This window comes from Homarus americanus, unplaced genomic scaffold (assembly GCF_018991925.1).
Source record: "Homarus americanus isolate GMGI-L3 unplaced genomic scaffold, GMGI_Hamer_2.0 scaffold2539, whole genome shotgun sequence".
NCBI lineage: Eukaryota > Metazoa > Arthropoda > Malacostraca > Decapoda > Nephropidae > Homarus > Homarus americanus.
The window spans coordinates 5045821-5073785 of NW_024725489.1; the positions used below are offsets into that span (position 1 = coordinate 5045821).

The 27965-nt window shown below is 38.2% G+C and overlaps 1 protein-coding gene across 4 annotated transcripts in view; it reads left to right on the forward strand.

Moving 5' to 3' along the window:
- Nucleotides 1-27965, forward strand: part of LOC121865035 — a 50840-nt gene that overhangs the window by 12511 nt on the left and 10364 nt on the right. For 3 of the 4 annotated variants that reach the window (XM_042364350.1, XM_042364352.1, XM_042364353.1), the window contains 5 exons: nt 90-211; nt 3333-3494; nt 4112-4204; nt 10958-11032; nt 19948-20058. In XM_042364350.1, coding sequence (XP_042220284.1) covers nt 90-211; nt 3333-3494; nt 4112-4204; nt 10958-11032; nt 19948-20058 — 563 coding nt within the window. The remainder of the gene's footprint in view (nt 1-89; nt 212-3332; nt 3495-4111; nt 4205-10957; nt 11033-19947; nt 20059-27965) is intronic. The other variant, XM_042364351.1, reaches the window with a different exon arrangement.

Sequence of the window (27965 nt, forward strand, 5' to 3'; positions counted from 1 at the left end):
TTTTTCTCTACTGTACTTATTCATATTATTTACAACCAGTTGAGTGATAGCTAGAAATTTGTTAATAAGTTTTTTATCGTTATTTACAGGTAAATTTTGCGAATCATGTTTACGAGAGGATTGCAAGAAGTGCGTTTATTGTCTAGACATGGTAAAATACGGAGGCCCTGGTACAATGAAACAGACATGCAAAATGAAAAAGTGCACACAGGTAAGAACTACATGCAGTACCAGTCACTTCTGAGAGTATATTGTAAACAACAGCTTTAAGTGGGAAGCCAGGAGAGCTGTTTACTAGAGGGTTGTGGGGGTCAAGGGTGTTGGGGTAACTAAAGTATTAATTAATGTTTTATGGGCAGTTGTCAATATTTTACGACGTAGAACTTAACAATTTATTTACGTATTATAAAACTTAATATGTGTACTTTTTTTATCATTTTAAAAAAAAGATAAAGATTGAAAAAATTGTTAGTTTCCCCTAGCCATTAACAATGAAAAGGCTCTTACAGTAAACAGTACTGTAATATTTCTTATTTTTTTTTATATATGAAAGTAGAGAGCCAGGGGAAGGCAGAGAATGGGAGGGAAGAATGAAATCAAAAGGTGTATACAGTACCACAGAGAGAGATGGTGACTGGGAGGATAGACAGCCTAGAAATGTTTGAAGTTGAGGGTTTTGGTGGCCAACCTTCAGGTCTTGGGGGCGTATACTATTTCCATCATCCACAGTAAGGTTAGGTTATGTTGGTATTCTCGCCATATTATTATTATTATTATTACTGTATTATTATTATTATTATTATTATTATAATTATTACTGTATTATTATTATTAATATTTTTATTATTATTATTATTATTACTGTATTATTATTATTATTATTATTATTATTATTATTATTACTATTATTATTATTATTATTATTATTATTATTATTACTATTATTACTATTATTATTATTGCCTGACCATTTAATTATAAAGGTTTCAAAGTATGTCAAATGGGCATCAGTCCAAGCTGTAAAATCTTTTAATCTTTTCATGTATAACCATTACAATTTTGGGGTCTTTTTACTCAGGGAATGAAGTACCAAAATAACTAGATCCCAATTTTAATGGTAAGCCTTGGGGCCCAGTTCAGCAGTCACCACACTGTGTAGTCAGACATTACCATTATTAGAATCTTACATTGACTGTTAATTTCTACCTTGTCTGTGATTAACATTGTATTTAGTAACATCCCTGACTTCCTCTGACCATCTGCTCTGGATGTCTTCATTACCAACCCTCCCCTGTAGCTGCCACTGTGACTCTAGACCAGTGGTGTCAAACTCAAAACCTTTCGAGGGCCAATTATTATTTTAGTTACCCACTTCAGGGCCAACACTAGTGCTATATCACATATTTGCAGGATTGAAGTTTACAGCTTCACACATTGCCTTACCAGGAATACCTCATTTGGGTTTGTCTGGTCTTAAGTATATAAAATTCATTTTACTTAATAAACATGGTTAATGCTAATAATAGGATAGCAAAAGGCATATACAATAGAACTTTGATATAATGCGAGATACGAGATATGTTCCAAGAGAGGTCGCTTTAAACCGAATTTGCACTAAATTGAAGTGTTGTTTCAATGGAATAATTTAGTTTGGTACTTGAGAGAAACACAAAATACTAAAAAGACCGAATCTACCCAGATGCACCTCAGCCCATCTCCTAGAATAAACAAAACAATGTTTTTGCAGTATTATGTTGAAACAAACACTCATAAATCAACACAGCTAAAATTAAGGGATGGAAAATGGTCTGTTTATTGGCTGGGAAGATGGGGGTGGAAGTGGTGAGGTGATATGTTTGACAGTTGATGCCAAGGTCTAGTGCTTATTTATTTATCTGTCATAGGTGACTTTGGAGAATATAATTAACATGGAATTCTGTAAGATGATGATTAATTGTAGTATAAACGTACTTATAGCTCATTAGACATACAGAATTTTGGTTCCAATTTAAATTTTTGTCGTGGAAAATATATGTTTATATTCAGGTATTCACTGTCTTAAAGATTCTGTGTACAAATATATTCTCTAACAATCTGTGACATTATATAAGATAAAAACTTTAAGCCTAAAACACCAAACACTGGCTGGGAAGATTGGGGGAAGGGAGGGGACATGTTTGACAGTTGGTGCCAAAGGTCTAGTGAAGTATTTATTTGTTTATTTGTGTCCTTTAGATTGATTTTATATTTTTGCTTATAAAATGTCACAGAAGTGACTGGGGAGAATATAATTTACATTGCTGGAATTCTTATAAGATAGTGATTAATTTGAATGTAAACATGCTATAGTTTGCACTAGACAAAAATTTTAGTAATTATTTAGTACATTATTTTGAGTACATGTACAGTACAGCTTTGCCCTTAGGACAGTGTAACGTGCCCAGAGAAATATGGGCGCAAAATTTTAAATATGATGCGCCAGATTGACTTGTGCAAAATAGGAAAGATTCGCTTTAAATTAAAACATTGTCCTTAATTGTGGATGCCGCTTTAAATCAATTATCTTAAATTGAATCTCTTTAAATTGACATTCTACTGTATACTGCATTATTTTGAGGCTGTAATTTATTATAAATTCCATTTGTATTTTTGAAACTTAAAACTCAATCTTATGACTATTTATGTACATACGGTACAAGAACCATCATGCAGCCTCTGGCGGCCTCATTTTCCACCATCTCAAACGCTTTCTTCCACAAGTTTTCTATATTTGGCTGCAAGGTAATATTCCCGTCAGAGGTGTCAAGTGCTTATCGTGTATAGGGTTCGGTACCATGCTAATTCTATCTTAATTTTACGGGCTGATAAATTTTACCGTCATCATGGGCCGCCCTAACCATCCCAAGGGCCGGCGGCCTGCGGTCCATAGTTTGACACTCCTGCTCTGGAGCCATTAATTTGGCATAATCTGATGGTCAACCCTTGTCACCTTTATAATATACATCAGACTATCAGATGATCTGTTTATTGTTCCCTGCTGATAAACGGCAAAATGACATCAACTATTTTTACAAGATGTTCAGAGAGTTACTGTAGGCGTCTTCGGAGCTGGTGATGTTATTGTGGTCACCGATTTAGAATTTTTATGGAGAAGAGCACGGTATTATTTCCTGTAAGTGTTTGGGAAGGTCAACTATGCTATGAGAACTGAGAGTACTCCTGTTGTAGCTGAGTCATACATATATATCTATTCATCGTCATAAGACAGTTGTGACATGATCCATTTCACGTGTCATGAGAGTTCTGTATAAGTGTGTTTTTCTTTTTGACAGCCCATACTCCCCGCTGCTGCCGTCTGCTATGAATGCCAGCTGGATGGTTGGAGACGAGTGTTGACTGCACCGCCACAGAAACCCATTGCAAATACACCAAGTAGCCTCTTTGAATGTTGTGTGTGTTTCAAGATATCTCACCTCAAATGCATCAGTAACAAAGTAAGTCTCTGGTTTTTCAGGTCGGGGTTTGTGGTATTTAGCAGTCACAACCAAGTCTTTGTCAGAGTGGTTTATGTAACATGACTTTAGAGTGTCAGGAATAATATATGGGTCTTGTTGCATTTAGAAAATTTGACAGCAGGAAATATCACCTTTACTGATTCTTGAGTAGTTTACCAGATTAATGGCCACCAAGGAATATGGGTGAGGGTGAACATCAAATACTCAGGTGGATGAAACTAGATTGAAGAGTAAGTGAAACGTGGGTGGTGGTGACCATAGATTTATCTCTTCCGTTGTAGAATTTTATAAGTACTGTACAGAGTTTCCCTTAATAATGTAATTTATCATTTCCACGTATGAGCTTGCTAACCATTTTAGGCAGTTGGATTTGCTCTTTGTCGCTCACAGTATAACCATCATTGTCTAGTATTAGCATAGGAGGAAACAGGAGTAGAATAGCTTGTATTTATCATCATCATCATAAGTGTTGCTTCCTGAGGAATTAAATATGTTTCACTTCCCTGGTGGTAACTGTCATTGAGTTACATGTGTAATCTAACGTCTTCAGTTGGAAGATCCTTGACGGGATTTAATAATTTTTTTTTTTTTTTTAGTTTCCAGATGCAGATGGGATTGTTAACGAGGATCTGCCCAACAGCTGGGAGTGTCCAGAGTGTGTGAAGGAAGGCTATAATAAAGAGTACAAAGTGAGTCATTCTCTACCCCTGTTTGTATGTCTATTGTCACTATAATTAACCCATTTTTGGTGGGGAAAAGTATAACCTAATCTGACGTGACCCGACCCAACCCAACCCAACCCAACCCAACCCAACCCAACTCAACTCAACTCAACTGAAAATAAGATGTGTTATGGAAGAAGTGAATAGAATGAGAAGACCAAAGAGAATATATAAAAGTGACTGTTGAGAATGATGAGGGAGGATGTGTGTAATGGAGAAAAAAAAATTAAATAAAGATGAGAATAATTTTAACTACTGCTCGATAAAACGGACAAGTGAGAGACAGAAGTGACCAGTCAGGTGTGTGGAGGAATGAAAAGTGTTAAATGGAATGAAGAAAAAATGATAAGTGGGGAGGTGGAACAGGTTGTGAGCAACATAAAGAATGATTTGTGGAATAAATGGCAAAGTGGTTGTTATTCTGGTTCCGACACCCCGTTGGTTTGAGTCTGCACGATGTACCAGTGTAAGTAATTAAATACAGTGGTCCCTCGGTTAACGAGCACAATCCGTTCCAGCAGGTTGCTCGTTGACCGAAACCATTGTTTCTATGGGTTTTTGGGTAATTGGTTCCAGCTCACCGAAAATTGCCTAAATTCAACAAAAAAGGTAGAAAAGTTCACTTACTTTGAGGTGTGTATGTAGAAGGCTCCTGGATGATGATGATGATGTGAATTTGAAGTGGGAGGTGGAGGAGGAGAAGGGAGAAGAGAAGGAAGTGGAGGTGGAGGAGAAGCATTTTACTGCTTCTTGGAAGGTGAGTCACCTTCCATGAAAATGTCAGGAACCTCTGGACTGACAGATTCTCCACCATGAACATCCTCTCTCCTTCTTGAAGTGGAAGGCTGAGGGATAGCATCTTGTTCCCTCTGCCTTTTACTGAAGAAAGTGTCAATTGTGGTCTGTGGGGCATCTGTCCTCCTCACCATTAACTTTTGTTTAAAGGAGACCACCGAGTCCTCAACATGACACAAAGTTAGTTCAGTTTTTTCCACTTCTGGGTGCTTTGAAGCCAGTTCCCTGAACTTCTCCCAGTAGTAAATCACATCTTTCAACTGTTTAGCTGACATATGGTCATCACTTTCAATTTCCTCCTCACCACTGTCGGCCTCTACCTGTAACATCTCATCCAGTTGCTTCAAGTCATCAGGAGTAAGTTCCTCCTCATGAGACATCACAAGCTCTTCCACATCCTCCTCCTCCACTTCAAGGCCCAATGACTGACCAATGGACACAATCTCTTGGTCCAACTCTGTTTCTTCCTCAAATCCCTCAAAATCATGGACTACTGATGGCCACAGTGCTTTCCATGAAGAATTGAGGGATCTAGTGGAGACTTCTTGCCATGATGACACAATCAATTTTACAGCCTCCAGGATGTTGAATTGTGTATTCCAGAACTGTTTCAGTGTTAGTTCAGGATCATTGGAAGTTGCCTGATGACACCTAAACATTTTCTTCATGTACAACTTCTTGAAGTTGCTGATCACATTCTGGTCCATTGGCTGTATGATTGATGTAGTGTTTGGAGGCAAAAACAACACTTTCACAAAGTCAAATTGATACTCCAAATTTCTGGCAAGTTCAGGGTCATGACCAGGAGCATTATCCATGAGGAGAAAAGCCTTTAAAGGGAGTTTATTGGTGGTTCGGTAGCTCATGACAGAAGGGCAAAACACATCAACAGCCCATTCATTAAAGAGCTGTCTTGTCACCCATGCCTTACGGTTGGACTTCCAATAAACTCCAAGCTTTATTCTTACCACTTTCTGTTGCTTGAACACCCTGGGGTTTTCAGAGTGGTAGACAAGCATAGGCTTCAGTCGGAAATCCCCTGAAGCATTGGCACCAAGCAATAGAGTGAGACGGTCTTTCATGGGTTTATGCCCAGGTAAAGAAGCTTCATCTCTGGTGATGAATGTTCTTTTGGGCATCTTTTTCCAGAACAGCCCAGTTTCGTCCACATTGAACACTTGCTGTGGAAGATAATTTTCTTCTTCCATCAGTTTTTTAAATTCATCTAAAAACCTTTGCTGCCCCCTTCCCTTATCAGCACTAGCAGCTTCACCAGCATGCCTAACAACACGGAAAATTACTTATTTTTCAAATTTTTTTCGAACTAGTCTTTTGCTGGTTCGGAAATCTTTCTGTAAATTTCAGCCTAAAGAACTTGCTGGATCTGTCTTTAAATGTTAGTAAATCTCCTGGTTTCTTTTTCATTAAATGAATTCAGAAATTTGGGAAAACTTACTTATTCGTTTCTTCTTCCTTCAATCCAGATGATAAGTAACCTCTCAGTTTCGTACCAGATCTACTTTTTAAACACCTTGTAGATTTGTCTTCACTTTCACTTCTTTAATTTGTATTTCAGGGTGAATTTGTTTATTAAGGTTGATGCTTTACGACGTGCCATATTCTTTTGTGTTAAAGCGATTTTAGTTCTCAATGCCTGTCTATGTTTTTTTTATGGTTTCTGCTTGCCCATCACAAAATAGCTTTCTTGGATTCTTTAAAGTCTTCATGCTGGATTCAAACTATGTCACGATTTCTGCTTTTTAAAGTTAAACTTGTTGTAAATAAAGAATATTTCTTTAAAATAACACTGCACTTTATATATTGTCACATGTAAAAATAAATTTCTAAAAATGACTACGCAATTTGCTTGGAAACACAGAAAAGGGGTTTAGTTGAAGAGTCATACAAGATGCGTTACCCAGTGAAAAAAACAGAGAGAGATTAACTTATCTGGTGTTAAGAGGCTGGATGTCAAGCATTAAATCCAAAATACTTTACTCAACGGTGTCTAATAATTGTTAAATGACTAAAAATTAAACATTAAACTTTAAAGTTATTGAACAGTATAAACCCTTACGGTCATTAAATAGAAAGAACGTATTCCTAGAACCAATTAATGGCTGGAAGGTGGACTTGTTGAGGTCGGTTTGTAAGAAACTTCGTTAACCAAGGGGTTGCTCGTTAACCTAATTTAAGAATCTTCGAGGTAACTTTAAGTTAATCAATTTTAGAATCTTCGAGAACTTGTTAACGAGTGCGAACCAGACCACTGTAACTATATTCACAACCCAGCATATTGTAAAACCTTGTAACTGATTCAGACATTCAGATCATAGGAAGAGATATACCTGTCATAGTGTGAGTGAAGTGTGATGTCTTGTCCTTATGTCTGATGTCCTGGATTGAGTCATTAATATCATAGTGGCCAAGGCAGGTCTAGTTTATGTATAGGCGACATTGCCAAGACACACCCTTATGTGTGTCTCACCTTGTCTATAACTAAGTCAAATATAGAGTCAGCTGGAGTAGTTGGACTCGCTGTAAGAGGGAGGTGGTGATGTGGTAAGGGAGTGTAAGTTTTGTTTGTACTAATAGATTGATGGAGCATTTATGGTTTCTTTGTTTAGAAAATTTGATGAAAACAAACACAGAGATTTTAAAGAAGACGTTTGTGGTGATGGAGAGGAATTAGTTAATGATGTTTGTGGATGTGGAAACTGTATATGATATAGTTGAAACAGTTTAATTTAGAAGACAATGTAAATGTATGGGACAAAGAAGAAATTGGTGATTGCTGTTCTCAGTGTTTATATGGAGAGTGAAGTATGTGTTTTTGTGTATGTTGGGGAGAGGGAAACTGGCTCTCTGAAACTAGGTCTTGTCCCGACAGTATGTAAGGTGTTGGATTGCTTTCATGAGTTGCTGAAAAGGTAGTGGAGAAATTAAAGAAATAGAAGGATGAAATGGAGTCAAAGGGAATGAGAGTTACTAATGAAAATAAAAGTAAAAATTAGTGGTGTACTTGAAGGACTTTTGGTGGAAAGTGAAAAGTGGCCATGTGCTGTCTGTAAGAAAGGTGTTGATAGTAAGTCTGTAATGTACAGTGAGTGTAGAAGGTGGGTACACAGGAGGTACAGTGGTGTAAAGGGCAGACTGCAGGATGTTGTTGACTGTAAGTGTGCTGTATGTAGCTATAGGTAAACATGTGGTCTCAGCAAGGCTGGAAAAGTATGGCATTAGGGATATATCCCTGGACTGTGTTGATGAGTACTGTTACCTGGGTGATTTTCCAGTGTATAAGATGCACCCCCATTTTACAAGGATATTTTGTGGATTGGTTTTTTTTTTTGGCTCTTTCATCACACATTTATTTAAAGTGGTTTTGTGGGGAAAAACATGATTTTGTGCATGTAAATACAATATATACTGGAATCAAGTAGGAAATCATATATAGTAACATTATCCTAACCCAACTCTATCAATGATCAGAGCAGCTGTGTGGCTTGTTTATAAGTTGGTCAAGAGAATTACCGACAGGATGTGAAACTTTTATTTTTGGCTGTGATGTTTTGTGTTGCCACGATCGGCCACCAGGGTGTAGCACCATCGCTATTGTTTTGACTCATTGCAAATGACTGACTAGCGGCTGAACTTTGTTAACATTTCTTTCATCTTTCTAGAGGCATTATTCATTTAGATAATAAACAAATGTTTCTTAAAGGTAACACAGTCATTAGAAACCTTCCATATCAAGATAGGTTAAAGAAACTAAACTTGCATTCCCTAGAAAGACGAAGAGTGCGGGGAGATATGATAGAAGTATTTAAGTGGGTGAAAGGAATCAATAAAGGGGATATCGATAAAGTTCTTATAATATCCGAGCAGGATAGGAGTCGGAGCAACGGATTTAAGTTGGATAAGTTTAGGTTTAGGAGGGAGATAGGAAGGAACTGGTTCACAAATAGGGTGGTGGACGAGTGGAACAAGCTTAGCAACTTTGTGGTAAGTGCAGGAATGCTGGAAAGTTTTAAAAGGAGGCTAGATAGATTCATGGATGATAGAGAGTGGTAGTAACTCTCGACAGGAGCTGCCATGCACAGGCCAATCGGCCTATTGCAGACTCCTTATTTTCTTATGTTCTTATTAAATAATGTAAGACATGTATCTGGTGTGGGTTACGTATGCTGGGGAAGGAGGTACAGTGAGATGATGTGAGCTTCCCTCTGCCGTTAGCCAATGTAAGCCATTATTTATGTCTTTGGCAAATTTGCTGTAAGTTTGTGATAATAGATTGTGATACTTTGGCTTGCTTTTCAGTATTTTATTATTAGTAATATTATTAGTAACAATTTTTGTGCTTAGTTGGACTACCGCTCGTCCCAGACTCCCTAGCTAGGCACCTCCGCCTGTGGTGCTCGGCCTCCCATCTGTAATACGGGAGCATTAGCCGCAGGGTAATTTGTGATACATTTTTTTGGGGGGGAAACCTGGTTTTATACACTGGCATATGCGGTAATCAGTACTCGAGGTGGTGCTGATGCTAACCCAGCTACAAGATTTAGAAGGGTCTTGAAGAAGTTTAGGGAGTTGCTGCCCTTATGACAAGAGGATTATTTGTTTGAAAGGAAAGATGTACAGTGGGGTATGCTATAACGAACGGATCCTACTACGAATATTCCTATAACGAACGAATGCTATAACGAACAAGGTTCTAGAACCAATTAGATTCGTTATAGCATACCCCACTGTATGTAGTTGGCTTGAGAAGTGTGTTGTATAGCAGTGAAACATGGGCAGTTAGAGAGGATAACATAAGTTGGCATGAGTGAGCTGAAATGAGAATGGTTTTGTGTAGAGGCAGACTGGGAGGGCTCATGTACACGGGAATGGAAGAGACCAATTGAGTCAGGTGGTGTAGGAGTTAGAGTCTTGAGTGTGGAGAGGAGGAGAGTCAGGGGTAGGCAAGAATGATGTGGGGAGAGAGTGTAAGGAATTCCCTGACATGAGATTGCAAAAGACTGTGCAGTATGGAGAGCTACTATCAGGTGACAACTGCTAACCCTCGCAAGTGTTGAAAATGACCATTACATAATGATGATGAAGCTTGAGAATAACTGTACTGTTGAGTGATTACCATAGTTCATGTTCATTCATTTGGCCAAAGATCAAGGTGATTTATTGTGGTGATCTTCTCTTGTGTTTGTTATTTAATGTGTCAGCACTGGTAGGTTTTGTAATCTTAGGACTAATTTCAATCAACCTGATATTGATTAAGTGATCCATAAACCTTAAGAATTGAGGAAGATGAAAGGAAAGATGAATGTGTCTGAGGTGTAAACAGTGACTGGTGAGATCGTGTCAAGAAATTGTTAGCAGGTTTAAATTGCTGTTGCCAATTTCTGTCTGACCCTGTAAAATGTCTTATATCATTCACTGTGTCTGTTCTTGGTCAGTGTCTAGCTCACTGACCTGCTGGACCAGTGTGTCAGAGAGAAGGAAGTACAGTTATCCAGGTTACAAGCTGCATCGACATGCCTTTTTAAATTACTATGACTAGCTTTCCTTTCTATGTAGTTGTGAAAACCTAATTTCACTGATCTGTGTTGGGGAGGAGAGATTTGAGAGAGAGAGAGATAGAGGCCAAGTGTTCATAATTGTAAGATATTGTTAGAGTAATTATGTAGATAGAGCTTTTGAGGATTTCTAGAATTATTGACATTAATGACTGTATCACTGGGCTCCTGCTGCTCTTGTTTCCACTTCCTTTCATTTATCACATCCACACATATAATACTTTAAATAGGGTCATAAACCAAGAGATGCAGTGTTGTAATGAATCCCTCTTACTCCCACACTCATATTGAAAGATAAATCGTGCTTGGTCTTCTTATTCAATTGTTTTAATATTTTGTTCTCGTTTTCCAGCATAATCGGGTTCCAAGCAGTCGAGCCTCGGTGACCGGCAGTGACACGGGTGAAGTGAAGACGCCACAGATTCTTGTAAGTATTGCATACCTCATCTTTTTATCTGTGATGCCTGGCTACCCAGCTGGTGGACTCCCTTCTTGAGGTAGTGGCCATAACAGAATCCCCTTCCCCCCCCCCTGCCGTGTCACACTGTCACTGTAGATTTTTTTACTTGCTCTCTCTAATTCTATACTTTCTCTTTAATGTATTACTCCACTTCTTCCTGTGATGTAGTTTTTACCCACTACTCATCACCTCCCTTACATAACTTCCCTCTACCAGCTTTGCAATCCTATCCTCTGGAACTCTTAATACAGTAATCCTGTGTTTTTCGCTGGAATTACGTTCCTGAAACCCCCGCGAAAAGTCAAAACCGCAAATTCTCTTTTAGGAATCACTGTACCTGTGGCCACCAAACAGCTCAGGTAAGTCATGCACTTAACCACGCCATGCTCTCCACTCACGGCCCAGTGGTCACACTGATCACTGATGCACTGAACCGGCATTTACTAACATCATTATTTTAAACTAATCATATTGTAGTATAATAATAGAAAAACATAAACACGGTTATATACAAAAAAAATTATTTACAAGTAAATTAAAAATTTTATATTTTGCTGAGGTCGGCAACACCTGCATTGCCAGCCTCTCCCTGCTGTCCTGGTATCTGCCTGCCCTCACAGTCACAGTAGCATTCACAGTATGGTAGGCACTTGTGGACTGAGGCTTCTCGGAGCAGCGGGTGCCGCACCACACGGGAATATAAAAAATGGCGCAAAACTTAAATTTTTGTTTGTAAAGGATATATATATATATATATATATATATATATATATATATATATATATATATATATATATATATATAATTTTTTTTTAACCTCAAATGGTCAAAAATGCGATAAAAAAAACTTGAAAAGCATGGGATTACTGTACCTACTGCACCATAAGCCTTCGATAATGAACAACCTTGTGGACACCATTCTGAAGGATATACCCTGTATGTCCACTAATTAGACAAAGAACGTTTGTTAAAAAGTGGGAGGATCTGATTGCCTGGAAATTGTGATGGAGAACGTGGGAACCAGCAGAGGGTTGCCATTTTAGAACATGATCTTGATAGAGGATGAAGGGTGCCAGTAGGTTGAGCTGGTCACAGAAAAATGGGCCAGAAGAAACATGACACAAGTAACATAAAGATAGTTAATGGGGGGGGGGGGCATAAACTGTGCATATCAGTGGTAAAAGTGTAGGGTAGTTAGTAACAAACTTTAAAGGCCTTTATTTCTTTATAAAGAACAATTGGGAGATATATAAAAGACTTATTGAGGTCCAGGAACACATCTCTGTTTTCTCACAAGAATTTACCATCAATAGAGACCAATTTACTCAAGAGTTTCTGCCGTTCATTATGGAACGGTGAGCCATGCTTGAAAATGGTTAATCTACACTTCCACAACTCATAGCAGAAGACATCTTGTTGTATGATGCATGAAAAATAAACCTCAACACAGAAGTAGCAAGGTTTGAGAGGCACAGTGGCTGTCTATTGCATTCACCATTTACACTGTTGTAGTTTGTGGGTTACACTATGGCGTCCGGTGATTGTGGGTTGAGGATACATTGTTTTACGGTACTTTATATTTAGTCATGTAGTAGAACCTCTCAGTGTACTCATACCCTCGGGACCATCAGTTTATGAGCTAACGTGTGACTTACAACAGGGTTTGATGGGGGGGGGATCTTGGCACCCTGAACTCGTATCAAGTGTGTGTTAACATAATTATTGTGCAGAAGAATCTATGAACCCAAGTTATCACACCTACATGAAACACTGAATGATACAAATATGGTGCCCATGCAAGTATTCAAAGGTTGGGGTGGACTCTAAAAGATAGCATAGTTGTATAATCTTTACTCATCATCCAAAGAGCTGAAATATTTTTAAAAATTAAATAAAGACTGAGATTTACAGGTATAGAATCCTTCACCCAGCATATACCAAATTAAAAAAATAATAATACAGTAGGGTTGCAGAGTACTGTACATGACCCTGCTTATATGTGTGTGACCTGTCCTTAAGTTTGGGTCTCGCTCTCGTGTGAGCCAACCCACCCAGCATTTCTTGCTGATCAGCGTGTTTATTACTTGTCCGTACTCGTTTTGGAGAAAAGGGGAAGAAAATCTTTACAATAATGTGGAATAGAAATAAAGAAAATGTAATAGAAAACTGTAAAATAAGACAAATGAAAAGCATGGATGTGTATGTGTGAGGAGTGAACATAGGTGTGGAGGCAGTGGGCTGTAACTGTGTTGCCGACTCACCACCAAGCTGCGCTCCCCCTCGATGTGACGCCACGACATACGCACACACATCTCGGAGTCGGTCAAGTGACTGCTCGGCTGAAATGGATCATGTCGCCCATAGGATGGTTTGAGTGTTTGTTTGCACATTTAAAGTGTTCATATGGTTTAATATTTGTGTTCGCTTGTACACTTGGGGTGTTTGTATGGTACTGTAAGTAAAATTATTACAAAGGCGTCCTTTTCTCGCGCATTGGTTCCATAAACATCTCCCAGGTGTATGTGCGCACAAAGTTTTTTCTTTACTGGTGAATTTTATCACAATCATGGCCCATAAGAGGAAAAATAATGGCAGTGTTCATAGTGGTGAGAGTGAGATAAAGAAAAAAGCTCATACTGTGAGAACTTTTGAAGAACAAGTAAAGATATTGGACTTACTAAGGAGTGGTGAATTGAACTGTGAAGTTGCAAATTGATTCCCTAATTATAAAGGAGTTATACATATGTATACTGTATAGTGTACAGGGGGACATGAACATACGTGAATTCGCACTTACACGGAGATCCCAGGTATGTAACCCTTGTGTACTTTGAGACCCTACTGGAAGGAGTAATTTTTTAGGATTTATTTATTCTGGTATATTTAATTAGTTTGTTGGGAAGGTGGCAGCCATATATTTATGCCAACAAAGATGTGAAGATTTCCATAAATTATTTTTTTTAAATCTGCCTTGAATGTTAATTCTTTGATGTGTGGTGAAGCAGACTAAATGATAAAGAAGAAAAGAAGATTTGATTAGGCCTGGAAGATGGGTAGTGATGAGGAGGAGTGCCTGGAGACCATATAGAGGCTCAGAAGAAATTTAAAAGGTTAAGAAGTGTGGAAAGGATGCATATGCTGGTACTGCTGTGGTATGCTAGAGGTGAGGTCTACAGAAGAGCAGTCAAGTAGTGGGTTAAAATGTGAGAAGTGACTGGAAATGTGGCTGTTGATAATAAGAAAATAAGGATTCTTGGTGAAAATTCTACTACAGTATTGTCTGTTGAATAGAGAGTTTGAGTGGGAAAGTCGGTGGGGAGCTAGAAGCAGCGGAACCAGTACAGGGACCATGCCCAAGGATTAAAAGAAAATGGATGAGGTTTGTGGTTGATAGAATGACAATGTTGGTGTGATTAATGCTGGACAGTACAAATATAATGAAATGTATTGTTCCAACTGACCGTCTGAGAAGCATGACTGTTAATACTTACAGCAGAAACGGTAATGAACTTGGATGCTGATGATCAAGTTAGAGTGAGTGAGAAATTAATAAGGGAAGGAGTTGACATTATTGACATGCGGCTTGGCTTCATGCCAGGTTGAGGGATTATAGAGACAATATTTATGGCCAGAGAAATACTTATAGAAAGTATTTGATACTTATAGAAAGATGGTACAGTGCCAAATTAATTAGTGTGGTGAGTTATAATAAGTAAGGGTTGGGTGTCTGGTACAAGTGGTTATGACATTGAGGGCTTGAGAACCTCAGTGATGGGTGTCTTAAACTCTTCTGGTTATCAATGGTTCTGGAGGCATTTGATCAGGTTTTTAGGACTGACTTGCCCTGGAGTTGTTGTATGCTGACAACTTAGTGCTGGTAACAGCATTGAAGAGGTAGTAGAGAAGTTTTAGAACTGGAAGAATGAAGTGGAGTTAAAGGATACGAGAGTGACTGGTGCAGTAACAAAAGTAATAATTAGTGGTGTGGGTGAGGGACCTGTGGTGGGAAGTGGCCATGTGCTGTCTGTAAGAAAGGCATTGACAGTAAGTCTGTAATGTACAATACAGTGGTGTAAAGGGCAGACTGCAGGATGTTGTTGACTGTAAGTGTGCTGTATGTAGCTATAGGTAAACATGTGGTCTCAGCAAGGCTGGAAAAGTATGGCATTAGGGATATATCCCTGGACTGTGTTGATGAGTTCTGCTACCTGGGTGACTTAATCAGTACTGAAGCTAGCTTAGGCAAGAGTCAAAAGTGGCTAGAAGAAGATTAGCGAGCTATAACTTCATTTTTGGCAAGAGAACTTTCTCTGTGTGTGAAAAGAAAGTTGTATTTAGCCGTCATGAAAATTGTGATGTGTCTTATGGCAATTAAAAATGAACAGTTAAAGAGGATGTTATACATAGACTTAAGGTAGCTGATATGATAGTGGGTAGATGTACAGTATGTATAATGTGATTATTTAGAGATGGGAAACTCTTGAGAACTAAGAGGGTGGCTGGGTGATGAGAGTATTAGTGAGGTTTGGTGTAGAAGTTGGCCGAGATGGTTGGTTTGTATGTGGAAGAAGTGGAGGAGACCAATTGGGTCAAGAGATGACTGAGTTTGGATGTGGAGGGGAAGAGAGTTAGGGCTAGGCCATGAATGACATGGTGAGAGGATGTGAGAAATGACCTCAGAGATAAGAACCTAATGAGAGAGGCTACATGTAAGTCCTTGGTGGTGATGTGTCAGTGACTGAATCCTGTGTCTCACTAGTTTGTTGCTACAATTTTTTATTTTTTGTTGGAAATGACAAACTACACTAGTGTTTTGGGGGGCAAACATAACACAGGTTGTTTCATAAATTAAGTTGAGGGAGTTTAGTGAAAATTATTATGTAAATTATAGCTTCTAGTGTCAGCTCCTGGTCCAGTGACTTAAGTCTCCCATTATTATACTGCACAAATGTGGTCTTAGTGTGTCATGGAAGGTCTCTGGTGTGTCGGGCAACTGTGCTGTGCTGTGCTGTAAACCCTGCACAAATCATTGGTACAGCACATGATCCTACAAATTGCAACTACACTTGTGGATTGTAAATCAGTTGGGCTCATGGTGGATATGGTGGTGGGGCCCTCAGTTCAGACAAGTTACCTGGAGATCCACTTAAACCCCCTCACATAATTGTTATTTTCGGTGGATATGTTAGGTAGATCCTGAAAGCAAAATTGATGATTACGGTAATAACTTAAAAATGTGATTTAATGATGATGATGATGATGATGTTGGTTGTGGTGATGATAATGATGGTGGTGACAGCAGCACCACCAATCATCATCAACTACAGTTGGGAATAAATTTCACTTGAGACAGAAACATTAATTTCTTAGATTTCCATAATTTTATTTTTATGTATTTTTTCATCTCATCTTCCAGAACATTAATAAGAGCTTGCATACTGTATAAGGTTTACAAGCAACACCCCATGACTGTCTTCATTTTCCTGGAGAAGTATTTTAGGAGTCTTTGTTATGGCTTCAGGGTAGAGGTTGTTAAAAAATTACACACACACACACACCCATAGGTACTCTTAACTAGAGAAGAGTATCATTCTTAAAGAGATGTTAGCTACAACGGTGAGTCTTAACCACGGTAAGTGTTAGTTTTGGTGGTGGTAAACAATGCTTTTATCTGTCCAGCTTATGTTTGTTTCTTCACTGCCTAGTCACATGGTGTGGTGTGTTTATGCAGTGTACTGTGGATGACCTATTTTTGTATTGATCCTGTTCACATCTCTGGATTTTCATGGGAGATAAAAATTTTCATCGTGGGTAAAGGTGAGAGTGGAGTTTCCAGAGAGAACTAGAACACCAATCAACTTTCAGTACAGCCAAGAGTGGGAGCACGAATGAGCTACTGTACTTTTGTCACATCTCGGGGCAATAGCAACAATCATTGCCCACTTGTTTGGTGATGAGGAGCCAGTTAGTTGCTAAGTAGAGCTTGTCTAGAGTTGGCAGACTGTTCACACTCCTCACTTGACCTCTTTGTTTGTGTTCCTCTAGTTGGTTGTGCAGTATATTAGGCTACGATATGAGTAAAAAAATAAATAAAAAGTTATTAAAAGGACATTTTAATCCATTCAGTATGGACATTTCACTCGTGAAACCGTTCTGCCTTTTGCTAGTTTTGGGAAGATCTTCTTTTAGAATGTCACTGGTTGGTAGGTCGATGGGAATGGTGGAACTGTGAACCCTGAAACTGGCGACTCCTGATTTCTGCTACTTATCATTGGATTATGGATCTGAGAGGTAAACTGGAAGACAGGCTGTGTCAAGGTGGGGGAGCATCTGGGTTTTATTTTCAAAATGCTTATTGGTTTGTTGAGCAGGTGGCATCATTGGTGAAATGACTGAAGAAGGGAAGGAGTGCTTCATTGTGGTCAAACTACTACTTTACTTAATTCCTTGTGTTTCCATACCATTGACTGATGTAGGTCTACTTCAGATGTTTTATATTGGCAGGCTAATCAAGACTTTTGTGCTGCATCTATTATACAAATGACTTGGGCACTGACAACCTTACACAGATTAATTTTAAGGAAGAAAGCTGTGCGCAAGTTTCTTTAGTACAGGGTGTAATCCAAGGCAAGTCAACTAAGTGTAGCCTGTAACACTCTTTGGGAGAGAAGTGGTGGTGGTGAGCTTGTTTGTTGGTGTTATCCTCACTTGCTATGTCAGTCCAGGGATACCAAATAAACCACTGTCCAAGGTCAGTGGGTAACTGGCCTTCAACTCCTGGTGTAGGGTCTCTGGTTGTGGGTAGCCTTGAGTGCTGTAACAATGTGTTCCAAGTGTATGTGGGAAAGACTTCAGCTTGTGAGATCTGTGGTGAGTCACCGTGTGATTGCCTGATGGGGGTAGAACAAATGATGTACCAGACAGTAGGTAATGGAGGTAGTTTAGTGTAGTGTGGTGAGTGTGTAACTTCATACTATAAATGTCTTCTTTTACACACACACATATATACACACACACACACACACAAGACTTAGGTTAATGTACAAGAAGGCAAGAAGCTACTAATGCTTTAAGCCAACCAGCTACATGCATGTATGTCAGGCGACTATTTTGATAACTTGGAAAAGGAGATGAATTAGCCTAAGTTGATGAAGCCACAGCTGCCATAATTCACTATCAAGAGTAAGTGTGAGTAAATGAAAGACTGGAAGAGTGTTGTATGGTGATGACAAGTGTGGTAGGTGGCAGAAGGAGTCGTAGAAACACTGTCTTTGCTTTTTAATCAGTCGTGATGAATGCTGGGCAAGCACTTGGCAGATCGTTATGTCATGTGCACTTTCAGGGCTGTGTACTGTATGTATGTATGTGTGTATGTTGTAAAATTACTGGCAGGCTTATTGATGTACAGTCACCCAAAAAAGTCCTGTCGCGAACCATGAACCCCGAGATTCAGACTCGTGAACCCGAAGCAGTAGACACTGACACATTATTCTGTCCATAAATGCTTCGGATTCAAGGGTCTGAATCTCGGGATTCATGGTTCGTGACAGGACTTTTTGGGTGATTGTGCTTATGACTGCTGTGTAGTTGAAGGTTTGGAGCTAAAGGAACAAAGTCTTCAGTCGGACTTAACCTAAATAGAAAGTAAAAACATAGGCAAAAATTGTATGCTGTTTATTATAAGGGGAATTAGATTAGCCCAGGGTACTGTATTAACATAACTGGTGGGCAGGTCATGCCACCACACACCCGAGCTGAATAACATCTCACCATCCTTGTGTCTTGAGATTCATACAGAAGATTAAGAGTTTGAGAAAGACTGTCTTATAGTGATGAAGTGTGTGTGGACTTTTGTGCTTGTTGTTTTGACCTTATCTTGCATCACTCTGCCCTGCTTGGTGGATCACTCTGTCCTTTTATTCCTCACTGTACTCTATTGCTGATAATATACAGTGGAGTAGAAAACACAAAAGGTTTACAGTTTGGGACAATTTTGAGAAGAGACATGTGTTAACCATCACCAGACACAGACTGTACTGTACTTGTATGTGCACTGGTGGGAGTGGGGTGACCCACGTAGAACACCAAGAAAGGGATTCAATTCAGAATTTTAAAAGATAATAATAGATTACTTTTTAAACACTAATGACCAAAGATTTTTTTTATTTACGTATATAATTTTTAAATACCCCCAACCAAAAAGAATGGGAGACATAGAAGTGAAGTTGTCCGTCAACCTGTGGGTGGAAAGTTTGGTATGTATACTGTACATGTGATCACCTTCTGTTGTGTAATTGGAGTGGTTTCAGTTTTGTTGTGGAAGTGAAGTACTGTAGACTGGTGGTTGCCCTAGGTTGTTGGGCACACCACTGGCTTAGGTGTGGTCTGTGACTTAAGTAAATTTAAGTACGTCTCGACAAACACAGGTTCTTCTGTAAGGTGGAGCTGTCCACGGACTATAAATTCATAAAAATTTTAATGTAAATATTAGTTGACAGGTATATTGGTTGTAATTGGTAAGCTGACCATGACTTGAAAAATTTAGATAAAAAAAAAAAGGCTTGATATTTTTGTAGACACAGATGAATGAATGCATTGTCCCCAAGCAGAAGTCTTGTGGGGTTCAGAACTTCATCACTCTTTCCAACTCTGACTATTGTGACTCCAGCATTACAACTTTCCTTAGACACAGTGACTTGATTTAAGTTCTTGTGTGAATGTGAAGACAGGTTCTCTTGGGAGCTAGAGTACAGTATTTTATTTTTATTTTATTTTTTATAGAATTTTGGCTTCACTTTTACTTTTTTCTTTTCTTTTTTCTCCACAATATTAAACTAGTGATGCCTTCCTTAGAGTCTTGTTAATTTTATCTTTGTTTACAGTCTGAAGCTGAAGATGGGGACGTTAAGGTTAAAATTGAAGGTTTGGAGACTGAAGACAAATCCTTTCAATCCAAGAAGACAGACATGTCAACAGGGAAGATGAAGCAAGAGGTAAAGACGTGATACTTGGTTATGGTGGCTGGATGGACTCTTCCCCCTTAAGATGGTTGGGTGATTGGTGGCAAGATAGCCTAACGACACCCTCCCCCTCCCTCCCTCTTCCCCTCCCCTCTCTGGTGTTCTACCCTCTCCTTGTATTGTTCCCTGTGGTTCCTTGTGTTGCCAGCCTGCCGGGTGGTTGTTACTTGTACATCTCATCTTCATAGGTTTTCTCCACATCACAACTCACTCACTCACACACTATTAGTCTTCACAAGCCAGTGTCATACAAATACATTTTACTTGGGAGTGGTGCATATATATTTGTGTGTGTGTGTGTGTGTGCATCTGTGTGTGTATACTGTACATACATGTTCACATTGAAAGGGCAAATAACGGCTTATCCACAATTTAAGTTATTTCGATATGGTAAAAGCCACATGGGATAACTGGAACATATGTATCTGTATATATTATATATATATAAAAGAAGAAGCATGAACAACTTTTTAAAACGGCGATCATGAACTATTTTTGGAGTTGATTTTTTTCTCCATCCACTCTTACATGTCCTTTCGTTCAATAATACAGGGTGGCTGGAGTGAATTTTGACAATTATTTGAATTAAAGACCTTATGGAAGTGTTCCGTGTTCCATTTTTCCAGTGTGTATATTATAATTTATTGTCTTAGCATCGATGATTAGTTTACAAAAGAACTTTTTTGTTTTTTAAGTCTTACCTACTGAGTAAACTATTTCATTATAATGTATTCATGACCACGGCTTGGGGGAAGACGTCATTAAGTGGAATATGAGTGACATATTTTCTCTCCCCAATTACGGAGACGATAAAAAACGTTTAGGATCCTAGGACTTACAACTCTGTGTGGTGGTTTATTTCTGTCTTGGTCTGCCCCCTCTTTATCATGGTCTAACTCCTCTTTATCTCCCATGGTCTGACCCCTCTTTTTCATGGTCTAACTCCTCTTTATCTCCCATGGTCTGACCCCTCTTTTTCATGGTCTAACTCCTCTTTATCTCCCATGGTCTGACCCCTCTTCATCGTGGTCTTTCTTGGAAAAAATAATCTCATATCTCACTCAGTAATATCTTCCCTTGGCCAGATTAATTTATTGGGACAAAAAATTTCTTGAAGTTCCTCATTGCATCTCTTGAAGCTTTTGATTTAATGTCACTGCACTTCACAATCAACACCAGCTCAGTCTTTACAGGGATAGAATGCAGTGTTTGTGGTGTATCAGTGTAAGGCCTAGGTTAGAGAGAGGTTGAGCGTGGTCACCTAAGATACACCAGAAAGACTGTAAATTCAGAGTGATGCTTAGCTTAGTAATGAACTCAGGTGGTTAAGAAATAACTGAATATATCTGGGATGGAAGAGGAAGTAAGTATTCCAATTGTATGTTGAACTTGATTTCAATTTAGAAGTTTTTGGGTAATTTCTTTATTTAAGTTTCTTGAATTTAGTTTCACTTTCTGACATCCCCGACTAAGTGGGGTTTTTTTGTAGTTTCACTTATGGTACAGTTGATAGAATCCAACAACACTGTAAAAAAAATAAGAACATATCTTGGTTTTATAAACTGTACTTTATTGTTGTGAATTTAAAGTACAGTATTATTATATAGATGTATCTTGAACTATTTGGTAAATATTTAGTCAATCAGTAAGTTAAAAGCATTAGCTGCCTCTTGGGGCAAAAATAATTGCTGTAATAAAGGAGTTTATATGCATACACACTTGTGTAGTGTGTGAAGCATGTGACATGTGAGTGGTCAATTCAACCTCTGTCCTAATAGGTCCCATTTCTAGTGGGCTAAGTCCTAATGACCCCCATCTAACTCGACTTTTAGGATTGGAGCCCAGTCCTAATTGACTCCATTCCAATTACTAAGGAAGGTTTGGGGCCTATTTGGACTTGGGTCCACTTGACCTTTGCCCCGTTTAACATATAACAAGAAAGGAAAGTGTTATTTATGTTATTCAGTCGACTGTGATGTCTCACACAAATGCTTGCCACCCTTAGCCAGTCGTCACTTCCAGCTTGAACCTGTTACTAATGTGAGATAAACGTAATCGTGGAACGTTAAAGTTGTAGAGGAATTATGTCTAGTAGTGAACGGTCAGTCCTGTGGGGTACATAATAAGTGGTCAGTACAGTGGGCTATGCTTGTCAAGTGCCATTACTATAAGGCATATCTACGAGTTACCAACCAGTACTCTGGGATTCCTTATGAGTTGATGATATGGTAAACTTTGAGAGTCACCAGTCCTGTGGGAATCTTTTTATGAAAAAAAAAATATGGGAACTTTTTGCAAGTTGCCTGAACTGTGGGAATTATTATGAGTTGATGAATTTGAAAGCTTTTGCAAGTTGCCAGTATTGTGGGTAGCTTTACGAGTTTATATGTAATACGGGAAGCTTTTGTGAGTTGCCAGTACTTTGGGATTCATTGAGAATTGGTAGTATGGAAAACTTTTGTGAATTGCAGGGTCTGAGGTAATAAATTGAATGCTGTAATGGGTTGCCAATACTGTACAGTACTGTGGAATTCATTTTGAGTTTGTAATATCACAGGAGGTACTAAGAAGAGGCCAGTTGCGTGAGATACATTGTGTTTATGGTATCATGGGATGTATTTATGAGTTGGAAGGGAAGTGGGGTATATGATATACTATATAAACTCAGGAATATTGCAGAGGTTCAAACTATATCATGATTAATGTAACTTCTGAGGCTCTGTACTGGTGCAGTATTGACCAAAGTAATGTAGGTATTGGATCAAGAACTTGCGTGTTTCTTGTGTTGGAAGCTGAATGGTACATAGAACCCTTCATCATACAATATTGTGTTGCAATATACAGATTATCTTTAATGTTGAATAATTGCACGTACAGTATGTGCATGATTTTCATGATAGTATATTACGCTGCCCTGTTGCTCTGTTTGATGCACAGTATGGGAAGAGACTGGATTGAAATTTGACTCAAGACATTAGAATCATGAACTGTTGGGGTTATATTTGTGTCTTGATGGAAGGTGCCACCCGAGGTTGTTTGTGCAACCATGGCATGGCATGGAGACTAGTGTGTGTGTGTCACAAATAAATTGGGAGCGTGTCATATCTTGACTACCAGCATGAAAGTTAATAGCTTTATCATTATGAATATGAAAAAAGTTTAATTTCTACAATGAGGGGATATGCTTTAGCTTTATCACTTTAATTAATATTAGAGTATTTTCAGTTCAGCTTACCATAATGTATCCCGAAAAATTATGTCAAAGCGTTTACCAAATTTGTACTCTCAAATCTGTGAAATCAATCCTCTTTATTTTTCTATTTTTGTTGTTACTTTCAAGGTGTTCCCAGGAGAGTTAAGATTATTTAATGTTGTTTTTTTCTTCAAAAAAAAATAAGGCGCTGCCACTGACAAAGGAACCTTGTCATCAAAGTTACATTTGTGATGTAAGGCTTGGCAATGAAAAACCTTCCTCTTTGTCATAGCCATCTCTTAAAATTTATTTGAACCCCCCTCCCCCCACAGAAAAGAAAGTGCATTGTTATTACTGGTATTGTTTGTCTTGTCTAGTATTTTTAAAGCCAAGTATAAAATTTGGAAAATATATTTAGTCTTACGTGAAATACAAGTCTTGAGTTGCTATCTGGGAAAAGGATTAAGATGTGCTGTTTATGTATTTTGAAACTATGTATCAGTAGAAGATACAACACTGGTTTGTCCTTTTTTGCTAAATGGCCCCCAGTCTTTATAGGCCTTGGTTCTGATAGGTCTAGCTTAACCTATTGTAATCTGTAAGCCTGTGACCCCAAGGGCTATATGGTTAGGTTTCATTGGGCATACTTAGGATTGTGACTCGTTTGACAGTGAGCCGATGTGTGACAAGTGGACGCTAGACGAGAGAGACCCACGTGTTGAGTAACAGTGTGTAGGGTTAATACCACTCTCAATCTAAACTGCCAGGCATTCAAAGATACTGTGATCTCAGTTTTAGTCAGTACTTGTAAGTTAATCCTTTTAGCTTGTATTACAGCTGAAGGGGTCATATCTGCAGTTCATAGTCAGCTTGTTACTGTTCTTGGTGTGTGTTTGTGTGTGTCTGTCTGTAAAGAAGACATTTATAGTGTGTGTGTGAGTTTAAAAATCAGTGCCATGTCAACTTTGAACCCTTAATCTGACATGGTCAAGTTCAGGGGTTCAAGATTAGCATAATACAGATTTTTAGGCCCATAGAAATACTATATAAACACACAAACCCATCCAAAAACAATATCGTGTTGCGTTTGAACCGCTGGTATGACCCCTTAGCACCAGCACCAGGGACAACATACAGTCTGAACCTGGGCCAAGTACATTTGCTCTGTCTTTATGTTGCTAAAGTTGCACAATTTTTCAGATGCCAAATTGAATATGATATAACAGAGCTTTATTTAAAACACTGTCTTCCAATTAGGGCCATCATAACACAGAATTAGTGTTTTCTTTTTTACTATTATTACTTAACTGATTAATTGTCAAGAAGTGTTATTGATTTGGTATGTGTTGTAGAGCGGATGAGGGCATTAACTACATTTATTTGGAGTTTTGATGTAATTGGCTGCAAAATGATCGACTAGAATTCATTTCATCGGAATTTTAATCATCCAGGATATAATTTATTTCTGTATTGCTAAAATGTTAAGGATCAAAGTGTTAATTCTACGTTGTAGTTTTATCCCTGTTGTATAAAAGAAAAATTTATTGTATTTTATATTTTTTTTTAAGTGTTGTCCTAATAGATTGTCCTGGATTTTTTCAAGATTGTGATGAAAGGAATCCTACTTTAATGTGGCTATGTATTGGTATCTACAGTGTGTGTGTATAACTCCTTCAACTCATCTCTATCTATGATCTATGATTTCAAAAGTGATACTTTACTTTTGAGTTCAACTTCACCAAAAATCACCTCAAACTATATACTGTACACTAGTACTTCGGGACTTCCTTCTGCACTGTCATCCAAGACGGGAGGTCATCGTGTGCGTGTTTAATGCCAGATTCTTCTTATTTGTCTGTACTTCAGTTTCTGAACCTAAATGAACAGGTGTTTGTCTCAGTGATGATGATTGATTTTGGACTTGTACGAGCTCCTTCACTTAGAAAATACTAGTTAATAAAACAAGCATTGTGTTCCTATCTTTTGAAATTGATAGCATTATGAATGTGATGTATGTGCACTTGTGTAATATTTTACATTGCATCAGTAGTAGTCACTTTGTAACAGGTTGGCTCCCTTTTGTAATTAAATAATAAAAGGTTGATAATTAAGTTGATATTAATCTTGTTTGATTATTCCTTATATAACATAAGCTGGAGTGAGTGGGAAGGGGTTGTTGTTGGTGACTTTAGCATAGTAAGTCATGTGAAGCCGCCCCTGTCTTACACCTGCAGTAGTGTTGTATGTCCTGCTCTTACATGAGCCAACCTATTACTAGACTATTAGATGATGTCAATGATAGATACTGTACTCAAGTATGAGAGGGGACGGCTGCAAGTTTAGCAAGTGAATCTAAACAGTTCTGCATTATGGTGACTATAATATTAGATAAGTAAATGTTATCAATATAGCTGAAGAAGGCAGGGGTTAAAATTTGTCAAATATTAAGTTCTAAAGACCAAGAATTGAAAACTAGTCTGTTCAGTGTCAGCAATATTGCAGGCAGCATGATGTGCACATCATCCCTGAGTTTGTATACAACTTTAACATGACTCGTGACAAATCTCCGAGGACATGACCAGAACTCCATTATTGACCACATCTAGTGGGCAGAAGTGTTAATGAGGCTGTAACATAACTTGTCCTCACTCAAACCACCAAAAAAAAAATGGATAGGGATTTTTTTCAGATTTTGCTGTTGGGAAAGTTTTAGGAAAGTAGAGTGAGATAAAGAGAATTAGGTTATGGATTATCATGATATGGAAGATGAGAGTTCTCAAGAATATATACACAAGCAGACCCTGATTTAAGAGAGGGTTACATTCCTGCGAAACCTCATAAATTGATGCTCATTTTTCATAGCCTCCAATTACTAAAGCTGAAATGCATTCCTAGAAAAACAAATACGTACAAACAATAAACAATAATTCAAATGTATTCAGTAAAGTACAATTTGATAATTGAATCAAAGTGAACAATATTAAAAGGTAAGCTAACTTTATATTTGAAATTATATTACTGCAGTAATACAGTGACTACCAATATATAATTGGAGATACGATCTCAAAGAAAAAAAACCATGCTAGACCTCATGATTTCTTTTGTCCTAATCTCTTTCTTTGTGTACATGGTGCAAACGCTGCACAGAGGCGCCTTGAGCTATGACCGACACTGGTTCAAGCATCAGGCTGATTGTGTTCTGTACTCTTTTAATATTAATTTTTTTATGCTTCACAATATTGTACCCAAAAACAAACGCCAAAGTGATAGAACTGAGTTTAACAGCACTAAAGGTTAACAAAGTGGTGTAAAAAGAGTGGAGATTCTACAAAAACTGTACCAAGGACAGTTTATAAGGAACTGAAAATTCCATAGCACTGAGGAAATGGAGTCAACTGTTTGAATGACTGTGGTGGTCTTCACATGAGTTTGAGGAGGAAGTTAATGGTGCTTGTAAGAGAATGATGACACATTGAAAGTTTAGTGAAATAGGCAAGCATAGTGTTAGAAAAAAACTGCATTATTTTAATATTTTCATTATCATTAATGAATTGTTTGTTCATAAATTCAGGGTTTCACTCGTAAATTAAAGTGGGACAAAATTAAATTTCTCGTATGAAAATTTTCAGTTGTCAAATCCTCGTAAATTGGGAACTACCTGTAGTGTGTTGTGTATAAGGATAATAAATGAGTGAAGGCAGTGTTAACAGTGATTAAGATAAAATCAACCTTGAGCAGCACTGGTTTGTCTTTGCAACTACTGTACTTGACTACTGTTTAGATTGACCAACACTGAGCAGGGTACATGAAGGATGTTATGGACTGGTCAAATGGGTCCAAGTCCTAATAGGGTCTGATGGTGATGGATAGGTTAATCAGTTAGGGACTAGGCTGCATTTGACCTGTAATAGAGTAATGTATCATAGTTGTATTGATAGGATGTTGTTACAGTAAACCAGATCTTGGTTTGGTTAAATGTGTAGTTTTATGATGGTGTTATAAGACCTGAAGAGTGACTGCAAGTACGAGTTAAGATTCGTTAACATTTTAAAAGGAGGAGGGACCTAAGCTGAATTTCTTTCAAGGGTAAAGAATTATCAGTAAATATTAGTTTTCTATCCTTCAGCCTTTTTTTTTTTTTTACCAAACTGGGGTAACTCATTAAATTACACACACCCATGCATGAATGCACACATTTACACATGCATGTACTCACACATGCACACACTCAAGCATGGACATGACTTTCAGCCACGACCAGCCTGGTAAGGTACTTGATAATATGCAGTACATATATAACCAGTTTTCCCTAATGTATGAATCAAGTGATGTTGAATAGTGACTCATGGTTTATTGATTATACTGTATATGTTATATGAATGTACAGGTGTCCCCTCTATCTACAATATTTCACTTTAACGATGGTGTTATATTTAAGACCACTACCCTCTATTAATGATGTACCTGTAAATAATCTGCATGAATGATGGTCATCATCCGGCCAATGCAGATGCATCTCTCAGTTCACTTGTCAGCTGCTGTCTACCTGCATGTCTACCCAGTGCACTACAGTACCAAGCTTTGTTCTATGGTGATTGTGTAGTTCAATGACTAATGGTCATTATCTGTGTTTTTTAATGCCTTACTGTGAGAGGACATCACTAGTGTTCACGCTGTACACGTACTG